General features: G+C 39.1%; 1 protein-coding gene across 2 annotated transcripts in view; it reads left to right on the forward strand.

The window, feature by feature from the left end:
* Positions 1-19,748, forward strand: part of ACTN2 (actinin alpha 2) — a 93,598-nt gene that overhangs the window by 30,442 nt on the left and 43,408 nt on the right. For both annotated transcript variants that reach the window (XM_070734007.1, XM_070734009.1), the window contains exons 3-8: positions 1,811-1,930; positions 5,483-5,569; positions 9,425-9,512; positions 11,537-11,615; positions 13,350-13,431; positions 17,554-17,639. In XM_070734007.1, the coding sequence (XP_070590108.1) occupies positions 1,811-1,930; positions 5,483-5,569; positions 9,425-9,512; positions 11,537-11,615; positions 13,350-13,431; positions 17,554-17,639 (542 nt within the window). The remainder of the gene's footprint in view (positions 1-1,810; positions 1,931-5,482; positions 5,570-9,424; positions 9,513-11,536; positions 11,616-13,349; positions 13,432-17,553; positions 17,640-19,748) is intronic.

Below are 19,748 nucleotides of genomic sequence, written 5' to 3' on the forward strand. Positions count from 1 at the left end.
GAATTGCATAAATTTGAATGCAAATGCATTAAAGCAAATTTTAATAAGACAGCCTTTGAAGCCTGGGAGCAAGCATATTTCCAACCTTTTTACAACAGGTCAAACGCAATATAACCAAATTTCTTCATAGATGGAATTATACCAGCTTTTGGAGTTTAACACACCATTTCAACCCATAATTTCCTTTCAAGAACTTGGCTAACATGATAATGTTACATAGCTAATTGGAATTACATAGCATGGTATATAAAGCAAAATTTCTTCAAATTTATTATATTCCCAGCATAAAAAAAATGAAGGCCAACTATTTTTAAATAATATCTTTCTTCTGAAGTAAGACCTTGGTGGGATAGTAAATGATATTTTCAAATCAATGATTTATCAATGATAAAGGATGCTGAGAGCCATTTCTAGTTGCTTTCCTTTGGATCTGAACTAAATATTAAAAACTGGTACATTAATTTTTAATGCTTGAAGTATTCTAAAGCAGGGGTCCCCAACCGCCGGTCCGCGGACCAGTACCAGGCCGCAAGGCATGTTGCACCGGTCCGCGGAGTCAGCAGCTGCTGTGGAGCCGGCGAGTGCCAAGCTGTTTCCTGTCTCTTTCCCCTCGCGTTCACTCGGGACCGCCGTTTCCCTCGGGCTGAGAAAACCTTTACTTGCTTGCTTGCTTTCTTCCTTTCCTGTCTTTCTTCTCTTGTCGAAAGTGGTCTATTTCCTCCTTGCGAAGCCCTCGCAAAGCCCTTGCTCTGCCTGCAGCTCAAACGGAAAGGCTTTGGCATTGTGCAGCTCTTTTTTTGCCAGGCTCCCCCACCCTATTCCCGGGGTCCTGGGTGGGAGCGAAGCCAGTGGTGTGCGTGTGACCATGAAACCCCCACCACCAGCTCCGGTAATTTTCTTTTGGAAGGATTCCTTGGTGCAAGAAAATTACCGGATCTGGTGGTGGGCACTCCAAGCAGGCAGCCATCACAAAGGAAGGTGACTGTGTCCATGGAGGCACCTCCCCCTCCTCTGGGATTCCTTGCTGGAATCCCAGCCGGAGCGGGCGGTGGCGGGGGGTGTCCTCTGAATCTGCTGAAAGGCAAACGGCGGTCCCGAGTGAACGGGAGGGGAAAGAGACAGGAAACCGCCCCTTCCCACACTTCCTCCCTCTGTCACCTCGGTTCCCCCGCAAAATTAAAAAGGGGGGGAGGGAAGAGAGACAATGGAATGATAAGCTATACCCTCATGCTTAATCCCGCCCAAAACCACACCCCTTTCCGCCCCCACCGGGCCATAGAAAAATTGTCTTGCTGAAACTGGTCCCTGGTGGAAAAAAGGTTGGGGACCACTGTTCTAAAGGACTAAAAATTAAGCTAAAAAGTGAATATACAAACTGTATATCATAGCTTGGAAAGATGCAATCGTTTTTATTGCATCAATAAAATTAAACAATGAATAAAAATAAAGTAAAGGTAAAATGAGTCATTTTATTACACTGCAAATAAGCTCAATCATTAAAATAAATCCTCAAAGAAGACAAGATTTTAGTTTTATTTGTGTATTTATTTATTAAATTTATATATCATCCAACTCACTCTACAAAGCAACTCTGGGATGGCTTACAATTAAAATCATAAATATTAAAATATTAAAAACATTAAATACAGAGGGAAGAAACAAAAGGCAACCTTGGTATGATAGTTTGCATCTTCTCTGTTAACCCAGCAGCTGCCTTTGGTTTTAGATAGCAAAGAGCATGCTTCTCCCACTAGAGTAGTGCAGCCAGATTCCAGTATTCACAAATTCTTTTGATTCTTTTTTCTTGCAGGAGAAAGACTTCCGAAACCAGATAGAGGAAAGATGCGCTTCCATAAAATTGCAAATGTCAACAAAGCTCTGGATTTTATAGCAAGCAAGGGTGTCAAACTTGTTTCAATTGGTGCAGAAGGTATGTGAGGAATATCCACAACAAGACTTTTCTTTCAGTCATGAACTTACGTTTTTTAAGTGTCACTCTATATACAATATAACTTCAAAAAACAATTACAGTGGTCCCTCGATTTTCGTGGGTTCGAACTTCGCGAATCGGCTATACCACGGTTTAAAAAAAATATTAATTAAAAAATACTTTGTGGTTTTTTCCCCTATACCATGGTTTTTCCCACCCAATGACGTCATATATCATCGCCAAACTTTCGTCCACCTTTAATAAACATTTTTTAAAATAAACTTTAATAAATAAACATGGTGAGTAATAATCTAAATGGTTGCTAAGGGAATGAGAAATTGCAGTTTAGGGGTTTAAAGTGTTAAGGGAAGGCTTGTGATACTGTTCATAGCCAAAAATAGTGTATTTACTTCTGCATCTCTACTTTGCGGAATTTCAACTTTCGCGGGCGGTCTCGGAACGCATCCCCCGTGAAAATCGAGGGAACACTGTATGTGCTACATTTCAAAAGACATCCCCCCCCATGACACACTTCTTGTTTGAAAGAGCTGTAGCAGAGTGCTTGTTTTATACAGAAAAGGCCGTAGCATCTTATTTATTTATTTTATTTATTTATTTTGTCAAATACGTATTGGTAGTATGCAAAGATATAACAATGTTTATATACATGATACTATTAAGAGAGAAACATTAGGACACGTGATGGAAAGCACGCTTTATGCACGCCCTTTAAGAATTGGATGAGATCAACAGTGGATAGTCTAAGGGTAAAGTTTTGGGGGTTAGGTGATGATACTACAGAGTCAGGTAGCGAGTTCCACATTTCCTGCAGTCGAGTTTGGAACGGTTTATTTTAAGTTTGTATCTGTTGTGTGTTCGTGTGTTGTTGTGGTTGAACCTGAAGTATAGTTGGCAGGAAGGATGTTGTAGCAGATGATTTTATGGGCTATACTTAGGTCCTGTTTAAGGCAACGTAGTTCTAAGCTTTCTAAACCTAGGATTGTAAGTCTAGTTGCATAGGGTACTCTTCAGGTGAATATTGAAAATACTTTTGCCACTCTTAAAATACAGGTAGTCCTCGACTTACAACATTCATTGAGAAACCATTCAAAGTTACAATGGCATTGAAAAAAATGACTTGACCATTTTTCACACTTTTCATACTTACAGCATCCCCATAGTCATGTGATCAGCATTCGGCCACTTGGGGACATTTGCCATACCCCACGACCTTCTTACTAGCAAAATCAATAGGAAAGCCCAACTCACTTAACTGGGCGATTAACTTAACAACTGCAATTACTCACTTAACAAATGTGGCAAGAAAGGTTATAAAATCAACAAAGAAAGGCCCAAGAGAGACTCCACTTTCTCAGGGTCTTGCGAAAAAAACAAAGTGGAACAACAACTGATTTATTTATTCATTTAATTTTACTTCTATGCCGCCCAATCCCGAAGGACTCATGGCGGCTCACAACAGTATAAAATTACAATAACAATAGCAATAGCAATAAAAAGAAGTCAAGGAAAAAACAAGCAATATCTAAAATCCTAATTAAAACTTAAAACTGATGACCTCCTTTTACCCATCCACAATCCTCACTCATTGCATTATGGTATGGTATGCTGGCTTGACAGCTGCAGATAGAAAGACATTACAGAGGGTGGTAAGCACAGCATAAACATCGTGAGCTGTCCCCTGATATCGCTAGATGACATCGCTAGGGCTCACTTCCTTAGAAGAGTGAGGAAACTCCTCAGGGACGACTCACACCAAGTCAGCCCTTTTTTATTCTACCATCCGGAAAGAGATTTATATTTATTTATTTATTAATTAGATTTGTATGCCGCCCCTCTCCGCAGACTCGAGGTGGCTAACAGCAACAAAAAGACAATGTAAACAAATCTAATATTAAAAATAATCTAAAAAACTCCAATTTAAAGAACCAATCATACATACAAACATACCATGTATAAATTCTTCCCTAGGGGGAAGGGAAAATTTCAATCCCCCCATGCCTGATGGCAGAGGTGGGTTTTGAGGAGCTTGCGGAAGGCAAGGAGGGTGGGGGCAACTCTGATATCTGGGGGGAGTTGGTTCCAGAGGGTTGGGGCCGCCACAGAGAAGGCTCTTCCCCTGGGTCCCGCCAGACGACATTGTTTAGTCGACGGGACCCGGAGAAGGCCAACTCTGTGGGACCTAACTTGGATTCGTGCGGCAGAAGGCGGTCCCAGCGATATTCTGGTCCGATGCCATGAAGGGCTTTATAGGTCATAACCGACACTTTGAATTGTGACCGGAAACCGATCGGCAACCAATGCAGACTGCGGAGTGTTGGTGTGACATGGGCATATTTAGGAAGGCCCATGATAGCTCTCGCAGCTGCATTCTGCACGATCTGAAGTTTCCGAACACTTTTCAAAGGTAGCCTCATGTAGAGAGCGTTACAGTAGTTGAACCTCGAGGTGATGAGGACATGAGTGATATCAAAACATAGGCAGCCACACAAACAGATTGAAGAACAGTTGTTATCTGTGGGCTGTCAGACTTCTGAATGGAAAATAACTTTACAACAACATAGTATGATTGATTTGCACAGCTGGCACAATGAGGGGCGGCATATATGTGTGTGTATCCCATGTTTTTGCTGAATTTTTAAAATTAAGGGAAACTAGGATAGCGCTATTTCGGCCTTGTTCTGGCCTCATCAGCTAGCCATACCCTTACTGGCATTTGATCCTGGGGCTCTAGGCCACAGGATCTGATCCTTTCAGCTTTGTACCAGGGAAGGGCTATATGTTTTTTATGTCGGATTACCTTGGTATATTGAAGGAACATCACAGTTCTTTTTTGCCTCTAGGCCCAATCCAGGGCCATTTCAAGTCAGTTAATTTATTCATAGCCAACAAACTATATTCTGTATGTATCACTTTTTGCTGAATTTTTAAAATTAAGGGAGACTAGGATAGTGCTATTTCGGCCTTGTTCTGGCCACGTCAGCTAGCCATACCCTTACTGGGATTTGATCCTGGGGCTTCTGCCTTGTAAGGCAGAGAATTAACCTCTAGCCACAGGATCTGATCCTTTTATATATATAAATATAAACATACCAACAAACAAACAAACTCCACATGGAACAGTAGGATTGTTTGTTAGCAGGATTCACTGGGTCAGCGATTTTCTTTTTTTTGTCTTTCACTGTGAGTTGTATTGCGTTGGGGGGTGCACGAAGGGAGGCTCAGCCAATTTCATTGTACACTGTACACACGTTGTACTCTGACAATAAAGATTTGAATTGAATTTGAATTTGACAATGGGGCAAAACTCACTTAACAAATGTTTCCCTTAGCAATATAATTTTTTTGGCCTCCATTGTGGTTATAAGTCAAGAACCACCTGCAGAATCAGTTTTAAAAGTAGAACTACGAATCTGCCAGTAAATTATCATGAAATAAGTATGAACGAGGGACATAGTGAATCCCACATAACAGCTAACACATATTGTTGTATTGATGACCCTGCTGTAAATTATCCATTCCATTTGTCTCTAGAAATTGTGGATGGCAATGTGAAAATGACTCTGGGTATGATCTGGACGATCATCCTCCGTTTTGCTATTCAAGATATCTCGGTGGAAGGTAAGAATATTCTATATAATGTTGTCTTTGACTTTTTGTGTTAAATGGACTTGATTTCAGGAATACAGATTGATCAAACTGGCTATAGCTTTGTTGACAACACTAAATTCTGATGTAAATATCAGTACTGTATAGCGATTAAGCGACTTATAAAGAAGCATTCTGGACTGCTTTTTCCTAATTTGCATTGTTCTTTATTATCATTTTTATAGGGTAAACAGATCCCATAAGGAAACAAAAGTGTGAATTATATTCTCTTCTTCAAAACTGCATTAAAACATGTGAGATTTTTATATCCAACAACTTGCCTCTCCTACAAGTCGACTGATCAATTGGAAACAGAATTCTTTGTGAATCATAGGGCTAAATTAGATGTTATACAAAGTTGTAAATCATTTAGAGTCCTTAGAGAATAGGTTGACCTATTCATTAATTAATTGATTAATTAATTAAGTAATTGGATAAACAAACAAACAAACAATACATAAATAAACTTGTAAACAGCTTTAACAAGCGCTAGCATTTGGCTGACTTTATCTGGTTTGGAAATTAAGTAGGGCAAAGCCTTATTAGCCCTTGGATTGGAGGCTACCAGAGATTACCAGGTTGTAGGCAGCATTGGGAAATTGAAAAAATAACTCACAAGGTGGCAACTACAAGCTAATTCCATACTATTGATAAGAAAACAGCATGGATGGATCTACCAAGTAATCAGAAGTCAAACTCAGTTCAAAGGAGACTTTAGCTTTACTGTAGCTATTTGTAACCTCAAATTATTTCCTCCACATGGGAACACATTATTATTATTATTATTATTATTATTATTATTATTATTATTATTATTATTATTATTATTAAAAATAACTTCATGCGACCAAATGTAAAATTTAAAGAAAGCTCTGTACTTAAACAGGGAGAAATGCACATACACAAACACACAGAGAGGTAATTGTGAAGGTTAGTAGGAAGATTAGACAGCCGCTTTCAGGCACAGCATTCTTGACAGAGAGTAATAACATACGTTTTTGTACCCTCTAGTTTAGGCTTGAAGAAATAAAACAGGAATATCAATTATTTAGGCTAGTGATTGAATTAATTTGCTTATATCAAATAATATCAAATAATATCAATTATTTAGGATAGTGATTGAATTAATCCTGACATCTTTTCTTGAACAGGGATCTTTTCACTCTGTGGGAAATTTCCATTTAGACTCTGATTTAATGCATTCCATGTCATTTGCTTGTCATTCTGTCCCACCCTACTATAATTTGATAGTAAAGTTGAAGGGTTGTTTTTGCTTTAGTAAAATACTCGTAAAATACATAAAGTATAACAAGCAGAAAGAGGGAGATTGTGATCCCCTTATATAGAGCGCTGGTGAGACCACATTTGGAATACTGTGTTCAGTTCTGGAGACCTCACCTACAAAAAGATATTGACAAAATTGAACGAGTCCAAAGACGGGCTACAAGAATGGTGGACGGTCTTAAGCATAAAACGTATCAGGAAAGACTTAATGAACTCAATCTGTAGAGTCTGGAGGACAGAAGGAAAAGGGAGGACATGATCGAAACATTTAAATATGTTAAAGGGTTAAATAAGGTCCAGAAGGGAAGTGTTTTTAATAGGAAAGTGAACACAAGAACAAGGGGACACAATCTGAAGTTAGTTGGGGGAAAGATCAAAAGCAACGTGAGAAAATATTATTTCACTGAAAGAGTAGTAGATCCTTGGAACAAACTTCCAGCAGACGTGGTTGGTAAATCCACAGTAACTGAATTTAAACATGCCTGGGATAAACATATATCCATTGTAAGATAAAATACAGGAAATAGTATAAGGGCAGACTAGATGGACCATGAGGTCTTTTTCTGCTGTCAGTCTTCTATGTTTCTATGTTTCTATACTCAGATTCTTGTAGTGACTTGACTCTGGAAATTTTTGTGTGTGAATTTCCTAGTCAACATTGCCATCTGAAACCAGTTTCCAAGGAAAGCAGTCAGAACAAACTGTATAACAGGAGAACAAGCACACACAAAAATACAACATAGTTTATTTTTATATATAAGAATGCACAAATACCTGTCTTTCAAGCACAAAAGAATTTCATGTCAGGCTTTTCCAAATGAACAATACTAAAGATTCAAGAATGCAGCTCTCTAATAAATTATTCTTATTGCAAGATCTTGAAATATAGTTAAAGAAGAAATCCAGAACAGAAAAATCTCTTTCTGTTGCCTGCCCAATATAGTGGGTTGAGAGCCTCTTGTTTTCTCCTCTGGTTGGTAGGAAAGATTAATACAGTGATACCTTGTCTTACAAACTTAATTGGTTCTGGGACAAGGTTCTTAAGGTGAAAAGTTTGTAAGACGAAACAATGTTTTCCATAGGAAACATTGATTAATGCGTGCAAGCCCAAAATTCACCCTTTTGCCAGCCGAAGCGCCCATTTTTGCGCTGCTGGGATTCCCCTGAGGCTCCCCTCCATGGGAAATCCCACCTCCGGACTTCCGTTGCCAGCGAAGCACCTGTTTTTGTGCTGCTGGGATTCTGGAGGTGGGGTTTCCCATAGAAAATACAAAAAAGTTTGTATGACGAGGCGTTTGTAAGACGAGGTATCACTGTATCCTTATTATTATAACAGCTCTGTAGGACCTCAGGTTCTTTGCTTCCCACTTCCCACTTTAGCTCAGCAGATGGATAGTTTGGCAATGCCAATAGACTTTCCATTTTCTATGAGATGATTATCCATCCAGTAAACATAATGGGACATTTTGTGATCTTGTATTGAGAGAAATACTAGAATTTGCTGCACAGGAGATGAAATACAAGGAGTGAATAGTAAGTTCTTCCTAATGTAAAATAGTTCTGTTCTGGGGAAAATATATTTTGTCCAATTGAGCGATAACATGTGGAGATTGGAGAATTGTTTGGTAGTATCATATGTAGATATTGCAGCATTGTAAGGATTGTTTAATATTGTAAAACACTGAAGTGAATAATTTGGACAGCTATAGATTTGTGGCCAACATTTTACTCAAGCAAACAGCTGCCATCCATTACAATAGACAATATGTAGCAGATCAACCAATTTTTATACTTTGTTGGTTAATTGAGAGAATAATTACTCCTGACAAATTTACCCTGATTCTATGGCACTAATTAAATCATTTTTAAAAAGAAATTTCTTATGAATGATGGCATCATTCCTGAGTCAGTGAAGCAGGATGCAAATATTAAAGAAAAATAAGTGATGAACGGATGGCTACATGAAAGGGAAAAAACCATAAGGAAATTTACAAACAATTCTAAAGTTTCTTTTTCAATAGAAACATAGAAACATAGAAGACTGACGGCAGAAAAAGACCTCATGTTCCATCTAGTCTGCCCTTATACTATTTCCTGTGTTTTATCTTAGGATGGATATATGTTTATCCCAGGCATGTTTAAATTCAGTTACTGTGGATTTACCAACCACGTCTGCTGGAAGTTTGTTCCAAGCATCTACTACTCTTTCAGTGAAATAATATTTTCTCACGTTGCTTTTGATCTTTCCCCCAACTAACTTCAGATTGTGTCCCCTTGTTTTTATAACAGACACAATCTTTGCATTTTGTAAAAAACCATATGGAAGAAAGAGAGGGAGATATTTTCGTAACTAAACTGGATAGTGTATTCACTATTTTTCTGGTACATATTTCCTTTGAAACACTCACTATATCTGGGAAATTAAGTAATATCATTTGAGGTGGATGTGTAGCCCTCTGAGTCAATTGAAGATCTGCTATACACTGTAGTGAGCGAATTGAAGTTCTGTTATTCTTTATGACTCTTTTTTGATGGTATTTTCAGAGACATCTGCAAAAGAAGGACTGCTGTTGTGGTGTCAAAGAAAAACGGCACCATACAGAAATGTGAACATTCAAAATTTCCATCTTAGGTAAAGTGAATCATTTCTAGATGCAAAAGCCTTGCTGCTCATTATGTAGATGTGTTTTGTCCTTAATGGACGGTTGGAAATGGAGAGCACACAATACCTCATATTTTCTTTGCAGTTTGAGAAGGGCCAGGAATATCTCTACAAGGCTAGCATGAATATAGGGGCTCCCAGGTTATTCTAGCAATTAAAATAGACATCCTATACCAGTGATGGAGAATCTATGGCACAGGTACCACAGGTGGCATGGGGAGCCATATATGCTGGCACCTGAGCTGTTGTCCTAGCTCAGCTCCAAGGTGCATGTGTGTGCTGGCCAACTGATTTTTGGCTCACACAGAGGCTCTGGGAGGGCATTTTGGGCTTCCAGAGAGCCTCCGGGGGGATGAAACAGGGCATTTTTACTTTCTCCTGGCTCCAGGGAAGCCTTTGGAGCCTGGGGAGGGTGAAACAGGAGCCTACTGGGCCCACCAAAAGTTGGGAAACAGCCCATTTCCAGTCTCCAGAGGGCCCCCGGGGAGTGGGGGGAGCTGTTTTTGCCCACTCCAGGCATTGAATTATCGGTGTGGGCACTCACACATGCGTAATAGCGCACACCCACACTCTTTCAGCACTTGAGGGGAAAAAAGGTTCTCTATCACTGCCCTATACGAAAGGAGTGAGGAGTGTGATTATTACACATGTCACTATGGGTGCTCTTTGACTGATGAGGCCTAATTAGAGAGGAAATTGCTATGTTTGGGGAATAAACAGAAGTCCTGATTGTAATGTACTGACAACAATATATATATATATATAAAATAAAACACTATCACTATATACAGTATCTTATATATTTTAAAATATCACTATTTTATAAAAAATAAAACATTAAAACACTATCTTACCTCCATCTGCACAACATAAATCTGTGGTGTATTTTCTAGAAATCAATTTAGATTGCAAGTATGTTGAAATTTCCAGAAATAGGGGAAGAAAGATCCCTTTCACAGAACCTATAAATAGAATGAAAATTGGGCATTGTGGCAGGATTAATAAATGCTAATTTTTTTCCCCAGCAGTTGCTGCTGAGATTCAAAAAAAAAAGAAAAAAGAAAAAAAAGAAAGACACTTGTTTTCGTTTTGGATCTAATGAGGTTATAAATAAATATGCAAGCTTTCAAGTTTCATAAAGCTCTTACTTCAAAGAACAGAAAGCAATAAAACCTTAGGTGTACAGTGTGTAGAAAAATCCAAGACACAAATAACTTAAACATTATGGGTATTTATGTTGTGGCTTTTGTTTTAATCTCTCTACAATGCCTATAGTTACCATTGTGAGAGAGGAGGTCACAGATATCATGTAAATACGTATATACATATAAGAATAGAAGAAAACATCTTGGATTTAGCTTCTGCGCATGCGCAGAAGCCAATTTTTCCTTTTGCCCAGCACAACATGACCTGAGTAAACTGGCAGCAAAAGGATCCACAACCTACCCCTGTTACTGTCTGTGTATAGTGGGTCATTACCATGTTTGACACAATCCATTGGAGAAATTTATTTCAAACATTTTCATCCCACCAGAAATTTCAGACTGTGTGAGTGGCCTTTTCTTTTATTGGCTGCTAGTTTAAAATTTTGCTACTGATTTTCTAAACGATATGCAAGCAATGTTTTCTGAGCTACCCCGAGTATGCCCTGGATACCTAAAAGTAAATAAAAAGATGGACAAACCACTGAGTGAAACGAGAAGCCCATCTGTTCCAGCCAACTGTAAATTCTTGCACTGTGAAAAAATAACTAAGCAATCATTCATCATCTAGTGCACTGTGCATGAAATTTCTCTGGGCTTTTTTCTGCATAGAAGTGTCTACTGTCAAGGAAATCTGTCTTACAAGATAATATCCTAAAATGCCTCTGCCTTATCAACATTTTAAAGATTTTTGTGGTACAATTACTGAATATTGTCAGACCTTGCACTGTCTGGCAAAATCAGTGTTTCATTAATATATTGTCGCCTTATTTTTGGTTTCTTCTCATGAAGCTGGAAAGATGGCCTTGGTCTCTGTGCACTGATTCATAGACATCGACCAGATCTTATTGACTACTCCAAGCTTTCAAAGGTCTTTAATTTTGCTGGCATGGCATGATAACTTGCACCAATCTGGCATGATGATTTGCACTGATTTGCCTCACATGATACATATAAAGATATGTTTGTTTTGTAGTTTGAAATAAGCCTTCTTTCTTGGCTCTTGACCTGAAGGTATAGAACAGCCTTCCTAAACCAGGTACCCTGTGCCAATTTTAAACTTTACCCACTGATAATGGCCAATAGGTAATCCTTGGTGGTGCAGTGGTTAGAGTGCAGTACTGCAAGCTACTTCTACTGATCATCAGCTGTCAGCAGTTTGGCAGATCGAATCTCAGTAGGCTCAAGGTTGACTAATCCTTCCATCCTTTCAAGGTCGGTAAAACGAGGACCCAGGTTGTTGGGGGCAATATGCTTACTCTCTGTAAACCACTTAGAGAGGGCTGTAAAGCACTGTATATGTCTAAATGCTATTGCTATTGCCATCCTAAATATGCTAAACCACAAACCATGAAAGTGGCTGAAAAGTATCCTGAAAAATAAGCTACTATTTGGACAAATCTACTTGAATTTGTGATATTCAATTTAGGTCTCCAACTAACAGTCTACACTACAATCCTGAGTAAAGATGTGTTGTGGGATTCACTATGTTAGAAAGTATTCAAAAAATGGTGCAAGCCTGTGAAATGTTTAACTGATGTGAAGATAAGTAAACTGCACAATATTTATATCCCACCAATTTCAGTAGGGATTAGTCATGTCTAAAAGCTCTCCGTATTGTGCCAAAATAATGTAAGTATTTTGACATTGTAGATTTGATGAGGAAGTGTGTGTGAACTTGTGTGCATGTTGGTTTTTCTTTATGCATGCCTTCTTTTGCTTTCTGGAAATCTTTGGAGAGACATAGAGGATCTTTCTTTGCATTGATGAATTAGCAATAGCATTTAGACTTATATACCGCTTCACGGTGCTTTACAGCCCTCTCTAAGTGGTTTACAGAGAGTAAGCAACAATCTAGATTCTCATTTTACTGACCTTGGAAGGATGGAAGGCTGAGTCAACCTTGAGCCTACTGAGATTCAATCTGCCAAACTGCTGGCAGCCAGTGATCAGCAGAAGTAGATTGCAGTACTGCACACTAACCACTGCACCACCAACATTAGGGTATATTCATGCAATATGCAAAGCTGAAAAACTTGATTTATGGCTGCCACACAATCTTTGGTTCATGTGCAGTATGAGTTAAATGGCAGGCATAACTAATAACTGAGCTTTTAGTTTAGCAAGGTGGCAAACACAGCAAAGTCACATCCATCTTTTTGGGTGTCTGTCTGAATCTTACAGGAGAAATCTCTTAGGGCAGGGAAGGTGAAAGCAGGGCTCTCAAGCGAAGGCATCACTTCTAAAATCTATACTACCAGAACAGTTTTTCAATAGTTCCCAAGTAACCCTGAAACATCAGTACCATGGATGTAAATTCCACTGAATTTTTTTTTTAAGATATAAGGGACAGCTGCTTAATTTCTATATTATATAAGCATACTTGGGAGTAAGAGTGTCAGCATGTTATGGTTAAAAATGTCAAGATGGAAGACACGGTGCAGGAGAAATCTGCCTGGTTTTTACATGCTTCTTGGAGGAGAATTTAATCTTATTTTAAAACGCTGTTACCAAGTGAAACTCTAACACAGTCTGCTTTTTTGAATTGCTGCAACCTTGCTCAAAATAGGGGACTTACCAATTGTAATTTCTGCTTCCTGTGCAGGATGACCCTCTGGGGAATATAAACCTGGCCATGGAGGTTGCTGAAAAATACCTGGATATCCCAAAGATGTTGGATGCAGAAGGTGTGAGTTAATGTGCTTTTAATAGGTAGCAGGTTGCAACTGTTAAAGTCTTTTTCTCCCATATGTTATAAGGAAAGGATCTCCTTCACATAGTTATTTATCAAATGGCATTCTACCTGTCATTTCCATTTAGACTTAGAAAATGCTCTCTGGTGTAATTTAAATTAATAGCAGTGAGTAGGACAATTTTCAGTCGTCCCCCCCTTCAGTTCATTTAGTTATCCCTCAAACACTCCATGCTTTCCAAGTAATTCAGAAACATAAATCCAGAGATTTCAAGTAAAATATCATTTGAAGACCTGTATCAGTTAGAATTATTTTTTAAATCCAGCTAAAATAATTGCCTTCTGAAACTCCTGGCAACTAAAACAATGCAGGGACAAGAAGACCAGACTAGGCAATTGAACCCAATCCTTTAAAAATATTTGTTATTTGTATAAACCACTTTTAAAAGGGCAGGGCTTCATTTCTGGGGTTGCAGCTGCCATCTTGACTCTCCCCCCCCCCCCAGTCCAGGTAGCAGACAGAGGCATAACAACATATTCTTAGACAACTTTGAACAATATTAGCATTAGTGCTAAATATTGTCAGTTGAAAGCAACATTTATTAGTACAGAGGTTCTTAACCAGGGAGTCGGGACCCTTTGGGGGTCAAACGGCCATTTCACGGAAGTCGCCTAAGATGATGGGAAAAGACAAATTTAGCAACTAAATTTTCTGGCACCTTGGAACATATTTTTAACAATCTGACCAATCAGGCATTTACAGTGGAGGTGTCCCTCTGACCTTCCTGCCAATCATCTTAAAGCTCTGTTGGGAGAATTGGCGTTAGATCTATGGTTGGGGGTCATTACAACATAAGGAACTGTATTAAGGGGGCATGGCATTAGAAAGGTTGAGAACCACTGTATTGGTACAATTTATCAATGCTTTCCCTAAAAATCTTCCCTGAAGATAATTCAAGTCTATGAAATGATTTATCATCCCATCTTGTTTATTATTGCTAGGCTGTTCAGTCAAGAGCAAAAAAGACTTGCTTTTGGGTGTTTTTTTTAAACAGCTTCTATAGTGTTGTGATACTTGTCCCCATCTAATGTTGCTACTCGGATTTGCTTGCCTCGTTTGGTATTCTACACCCATGGTACAATACTACAATTGTTTCGTGATTTACAAAAGATAAGCAATTCTTTTGTGTTCACTGACAGATTTGAAAGTGTGGCTGGTGCTAGCCTCATTTCAGCATGGCTGCCATGATGGAAGTGTCAATTTACCAGAAAAATAAAGGCATAAAAGAACCCGCACTAATCTCCTGATGTGCGTTATTGATTTTATCTTGGTCTTTCTACAGGGCTAAGTGGGTTCATTTTGAAATAAAGACTTGCCCTGCAGCTATTCATCTTGTTTGTTTTCTAAGGATGTGAGATTTATGCAAGCCCAAGGCATTCTTAGTACATTTTTAACATGCAGCTTTTCCAATTGTTCCCCCCACCAGTTTTAAAAACTTGCTCTGCCGGTGTGTTTCAACTGCCCGTAATTACAGGGTAATTAGTCCAGGAAGACACACACCACATGATAAAAGGAAAAGCCAAAGGTTTTTATAAACAGAAAAACAGAAACAGCTCCCTTTTTAAATGTCAAAGAGATTTTCTAGTACACACAAGGCACATATTAAATGCAATCCAATTGCTCACCCAATACCTGGGAAATTGAGTCCAATTCTAAAATCCAGAAAGTCCACACACAATCTTGAACAGCACAAAAACCACGATCTTGACGAAACAATGAATCAGATAAACTGCCATGAGGCTAAAACACCAGGTTGCACTTTTATCTGTAGCACTAATTACAGCAGCCCCACCCAACCACAGGTGGCCTCATTTTCTCTTGTAATAATCCTTCAGTTGTTGTCTCCTATGCATCACTCTACGCATGCGTGGATGTGTCATTAATTCTTGTTCAGAATCCAAGGATGATACAGATGATTGATCTCCTCCTGGGCTGTCTGCCAAACTCCCCTCTTCCCTGCCACTCACGCTTCCTTGGTCAGAGGAGGCTTCGTCGGCAGATTCCATCGGGAGCAAAACAGGCCTGCGGCATGTTTCCTCCACATCCACATGAACATTCCTTGGGGCAGGAACTGGGCCAGAGCTAACCACAACAAAAACTGATAGGTCAGGAGAGTTTGGCAGGGCCAACTGATAACTACAGGGTTCTTCCTTTCTACCTGTCTTTCTTTTGGAATGACTTAACAGTGTAATGTCAGGTTCATTAAATCTCTTTTCTCCTGTTGTCATTGGACATGTCCCAAGAAGGAGAATATTTTATTTCAGGTTAAAATTAACTGTTAAAGGAATATGGATCTAGTCAGCCCTTGAGGGGAATATAAGTCTTGAGGAAAATGATCTGAGATCTATAAACCTCAATGAAATAAGAGATAAGAACATAAGAACATAAGAAGAGCCATGCTGAATCGGGCCAAAGCCCATCGAGTCCAGCATTCTGTGTCGCCCAGCTGCCCACCAATTGAACATGGGGATCTTGAGCAGAAAGAGAAGGCAAGACCCTCTTTTTCCCTTGACCCCCAATAAAATGGTACCCAAGGGAATCTTGCTTGTCTCAACCAACATAGACATCTGTGGACATCCGATTCAATAACCACCGATACACTTGATCTTTATCTTCAATGAAAACACATGCTTTTATAGATTTCTTCTTAACTGGAAATAAATTGGAGAGCTTATTATCAATGTTGGGGTATATAAGATGGGATCAAGCTAACCAGGCATGCTTATTTAAATAATTGAGTAGTCAACCCTCTTGAAAAAATTTCATAGCTTATCATTTTTGTTTTTATTGGTGCTTGGAAAGTAAAGTATTTTTGCTCTGTGGCGATTATGATAATGTATGGTGGGTTTTTTGCTTATTTTTGTGTTCTTTTTAGAAAATATAGTTTGATCCCTTATAAAATGCATGGGTGGTTTTTAAAAAGTCCTTGTTTAAAAAATAATCACAGTTGCTTTCTTTCACATTTCCATACAATACCTGAGGGCATTTGTCAGATTCATTCTTTATATGTTGGACAATATTAAATCTCTACCATGTGAAAGCAAAATAATAAGGCATTGAAATTTGTACTTGTATTCTGAAAAGATGGTTCCTTTTAAACAATGACAACAACCATGCAGATATGACATACTACCTTGAACTATAATACAACCCTTTTTTTTTCTAAAAAGGGACTTTGACAGATGGAAATTTCTAAGCATCCAGCAGTAGTTTCCATATATATTCAGAAACATCATAGAATAGAATAGAATAGATTTTTATTGGCCAAGTGTGATTGGACACACAAGGAATTTGTCCTGGTGCATATGCTCTCAGCGTACATAAAATACATTTGTCAAGAATCATGTTGTACGACATTTAATGATTATCATAGGGGTCAAATAAGCAATGAAGAAGCAATATTAATAAAAATCTTAGGATATAAGCAACAAGTTACAGTCATATAGTCAACATGGGAGGAAATGGGTGATAGGAATGATGAGAAAAACTAGTAGAATAGAAGTGCAGATTTAGTAGAAAGTCTGACAGTGTTGAGGGAATTATTTGTTTAGTAGAGTGATGGCGTTCGTAAAAAAAAACTGTTCTTGTGTCTAGTTGTCTTGTCATATACAGTCACTTGAGACTGTAAAGTCCAGTCAGGTGAACCTCAGCATTTCAAACAATCTCTTGGTGTAATTACAGACATGGGATATTCTCAAGGGGATAACAAAAGTCAAGACTTTTCTGCATGACTGAAGCCATGCCTGTAAAGGGGAGGCAGAATTTTGAATGTGAAGGAGCACCTATTTTCTTGATTACTTTGATTCTCTATGTACACACTCCTGAATATGCACCAATGTCTTTGAATCAAACCATATAGCATGCCAGCACCTTATTTGTCTGCAAGTATTCCTCTCAAAAACCTTGGATATTTTCAAATTGCATTCTCCGGGATTTCCGTTTTAGTGTCATTGTTTCCTTCTTCCAGTCTAAATAGCTCTAACAATACAGAGAACAAAATGCCACTGTCCTTCTACTCATTGTGCTTGTTTTCTTTCTTTTCATCTTTTCTGACAGACATTGTGAATACCCCCAAGCCTGATGAAAGAGCAATCATGACTTACGTTTCTTGCTTCTACCATGCTTTTGCTGGAGCTGAACAGGTATTCATCATCACCACCTTTTGGATTGCTGTGTGCTTTGTGTAGGGCAGGTTTCCATTAGCCCTGAAACCACTTTGGGGGTTTTGGTTATTAGGACTGAAAAATAAAGTATATGAGGCTATTAGAAACACAGTAGTAGTAGCAAATATAGATGCATACAGAATAAATAAGAACAGATAGTCCTCGACTTACGAACACATCTGACCCTGAAATTTTGGTTGTAATTTGTTGTGGACACTACGTGAATCATCCACGTGACTATCTCACTCAGTGAACACAATCCCAGCTCTCCACATTGCGATCATTAAAGCAACTGCAAGGGTGCCTCAGGGAGGGGCAGGCCTAGCGCTAACCAGGATAAAATCATATACCCAAATGTCCTTCCTGTTAGTGACTACTTCACCTTCAACCGTAACGACACACGAGCACGTAATAGATTCAAACCTAACGTAAACCGATCCAAACTTGATTGCAGAAAATATGATTTCAGTAATAGAGTGATCAAGGCCTGGAACACATTACCTGACTCTGTGGTTTCTTCCCCAAACCCCAAAATCTTTAACCTCAGATTTGCTACAGTTGACCTCTCCCCTTTTCTAAGAGGTCTGTAAGGGGCGTGAATAATAATAATAATAATAATAATAATAATAATAATAATAATTTATTAGATTTGTATGCCGCCCCTCTCCGAAGACTCGGAGCGGCTCACAACAGTAATACAAAATACAAATCCAATGTTAAAAGCAAAAGCAGTTTTAAAACCCTTAATTAAAAACAATCCGTATGCCTGGCGACAAATAAATGCACCATTGTGCCTACTGTCCCTGTCCTACTCTCCTATTGTCTTCTTTTATCATTATTTACTACTTATGCTATGGTTATACAAACTACAACCCTATACTTGTTCGACTAAACAAACAAATAAATAATAGAAAATTTGCCACAGGCCAACTAGGCCCACCTATATGCCGGCCCCCTGCCTCCCCTCCAACTGCTAAGAGGCCTGGATCTTCTCCCTACTCCGCCGTTGCCAGGGTTTATCTATTTATCTTTACCTTTCACTGTAACTGCTGAGAGGTGAAGCCAAGCTGGTGCTAATCTAGAAAGCCAGCGAAGGCTATTTTCCTCAAGGCTAGAGAGGCAGGAACACAAAGTCAGCCCGCAAAGTTTCAGATCCTGGACCAACCTTGAGAAAGATTGTCTTCATCACCACCATAACAGTTGGGCCTATCTGGCAGCAGCTGCAGAAAATAGAACAAGTAAGTGACTGTGATAGGGCAGGCAGAAGATCCAGGCCCCTTGGGCAGGATGGGGATAGAGAGAGACGCCCCACAGGGCCTGGCTAGCCGAGGCTTTTCAGCCCATGGCAGGTTTCTATATGCCAGTGGCCTAGCCAGCCGAGGCCTCCCAGTGCTCACAGTGGAGGGAGAGTTTGCAATGCTTCCACAGCCATAAAGATGGCTGTACCTGAAATTTGATCGTGTGGGTGCGGCAATGATCAGGACTTACCTTTTAAGCATAAAACTTATCAGGAAAGACTTAATGAACTCAATCTGTACAGTCTGGAGGACAGAAGGAAAAGGGGGGACATGATCGAAACATTTAAATATGTCAAAGGGTTAAATAAGGTTCAAGAGGGAAGTGTTTTTAATAGGAAAGTGAACACAAGAACAAGGGGACACAATCTGAAGTTAGTTGGGGGAAAGATCAAAGGCAACATGAGAAAATATTATTTTACTGAAAGAGTAGTAGATCCTTGGAACAAACTTCCAGCAGACGTGGTTGGTAAATCCACAGTAACTGAATTTAAACATGCCTGGGATAAACATATATACATCCTAAGATAAAAATACAGGAAATGGTATAAGGGCAGACTAGATGGATCATGAGGTCCTTTTCTGCCGTCAGTCTTCTATGTTTCTATGACTTCAGACCGCGGTTATAAGTCCCTTTGTTCAGTACTATTCAAATGGTCACTGAATGAATGGCTATTACGTCGAGGGCTACCTGTATAATTACTGTTATAATTTTTATCCCTTTTGTAAAGGCCACTACCGTTTTCCAGACAGAGCCTACCCACTGGAGGGAAGAAATCTTTTTGCAGTGTTA

This window comes from Erythrolamprus reginae, chromosome 1, assembly GCF_031021105.1.
Source record: "Erythrolamprus reginae isolate rEryReg1 chromosome 1, rEryReg1.hap1, whole genome shotgun sequence".
In the NCBI taxonomy this organism is placed as follows: Eukaryota; Metazoa; Chordata; class Lepidosauria; order Squamata; family Dipsadidae; genus Erythrolamprus; species Erythrolamprus reginae.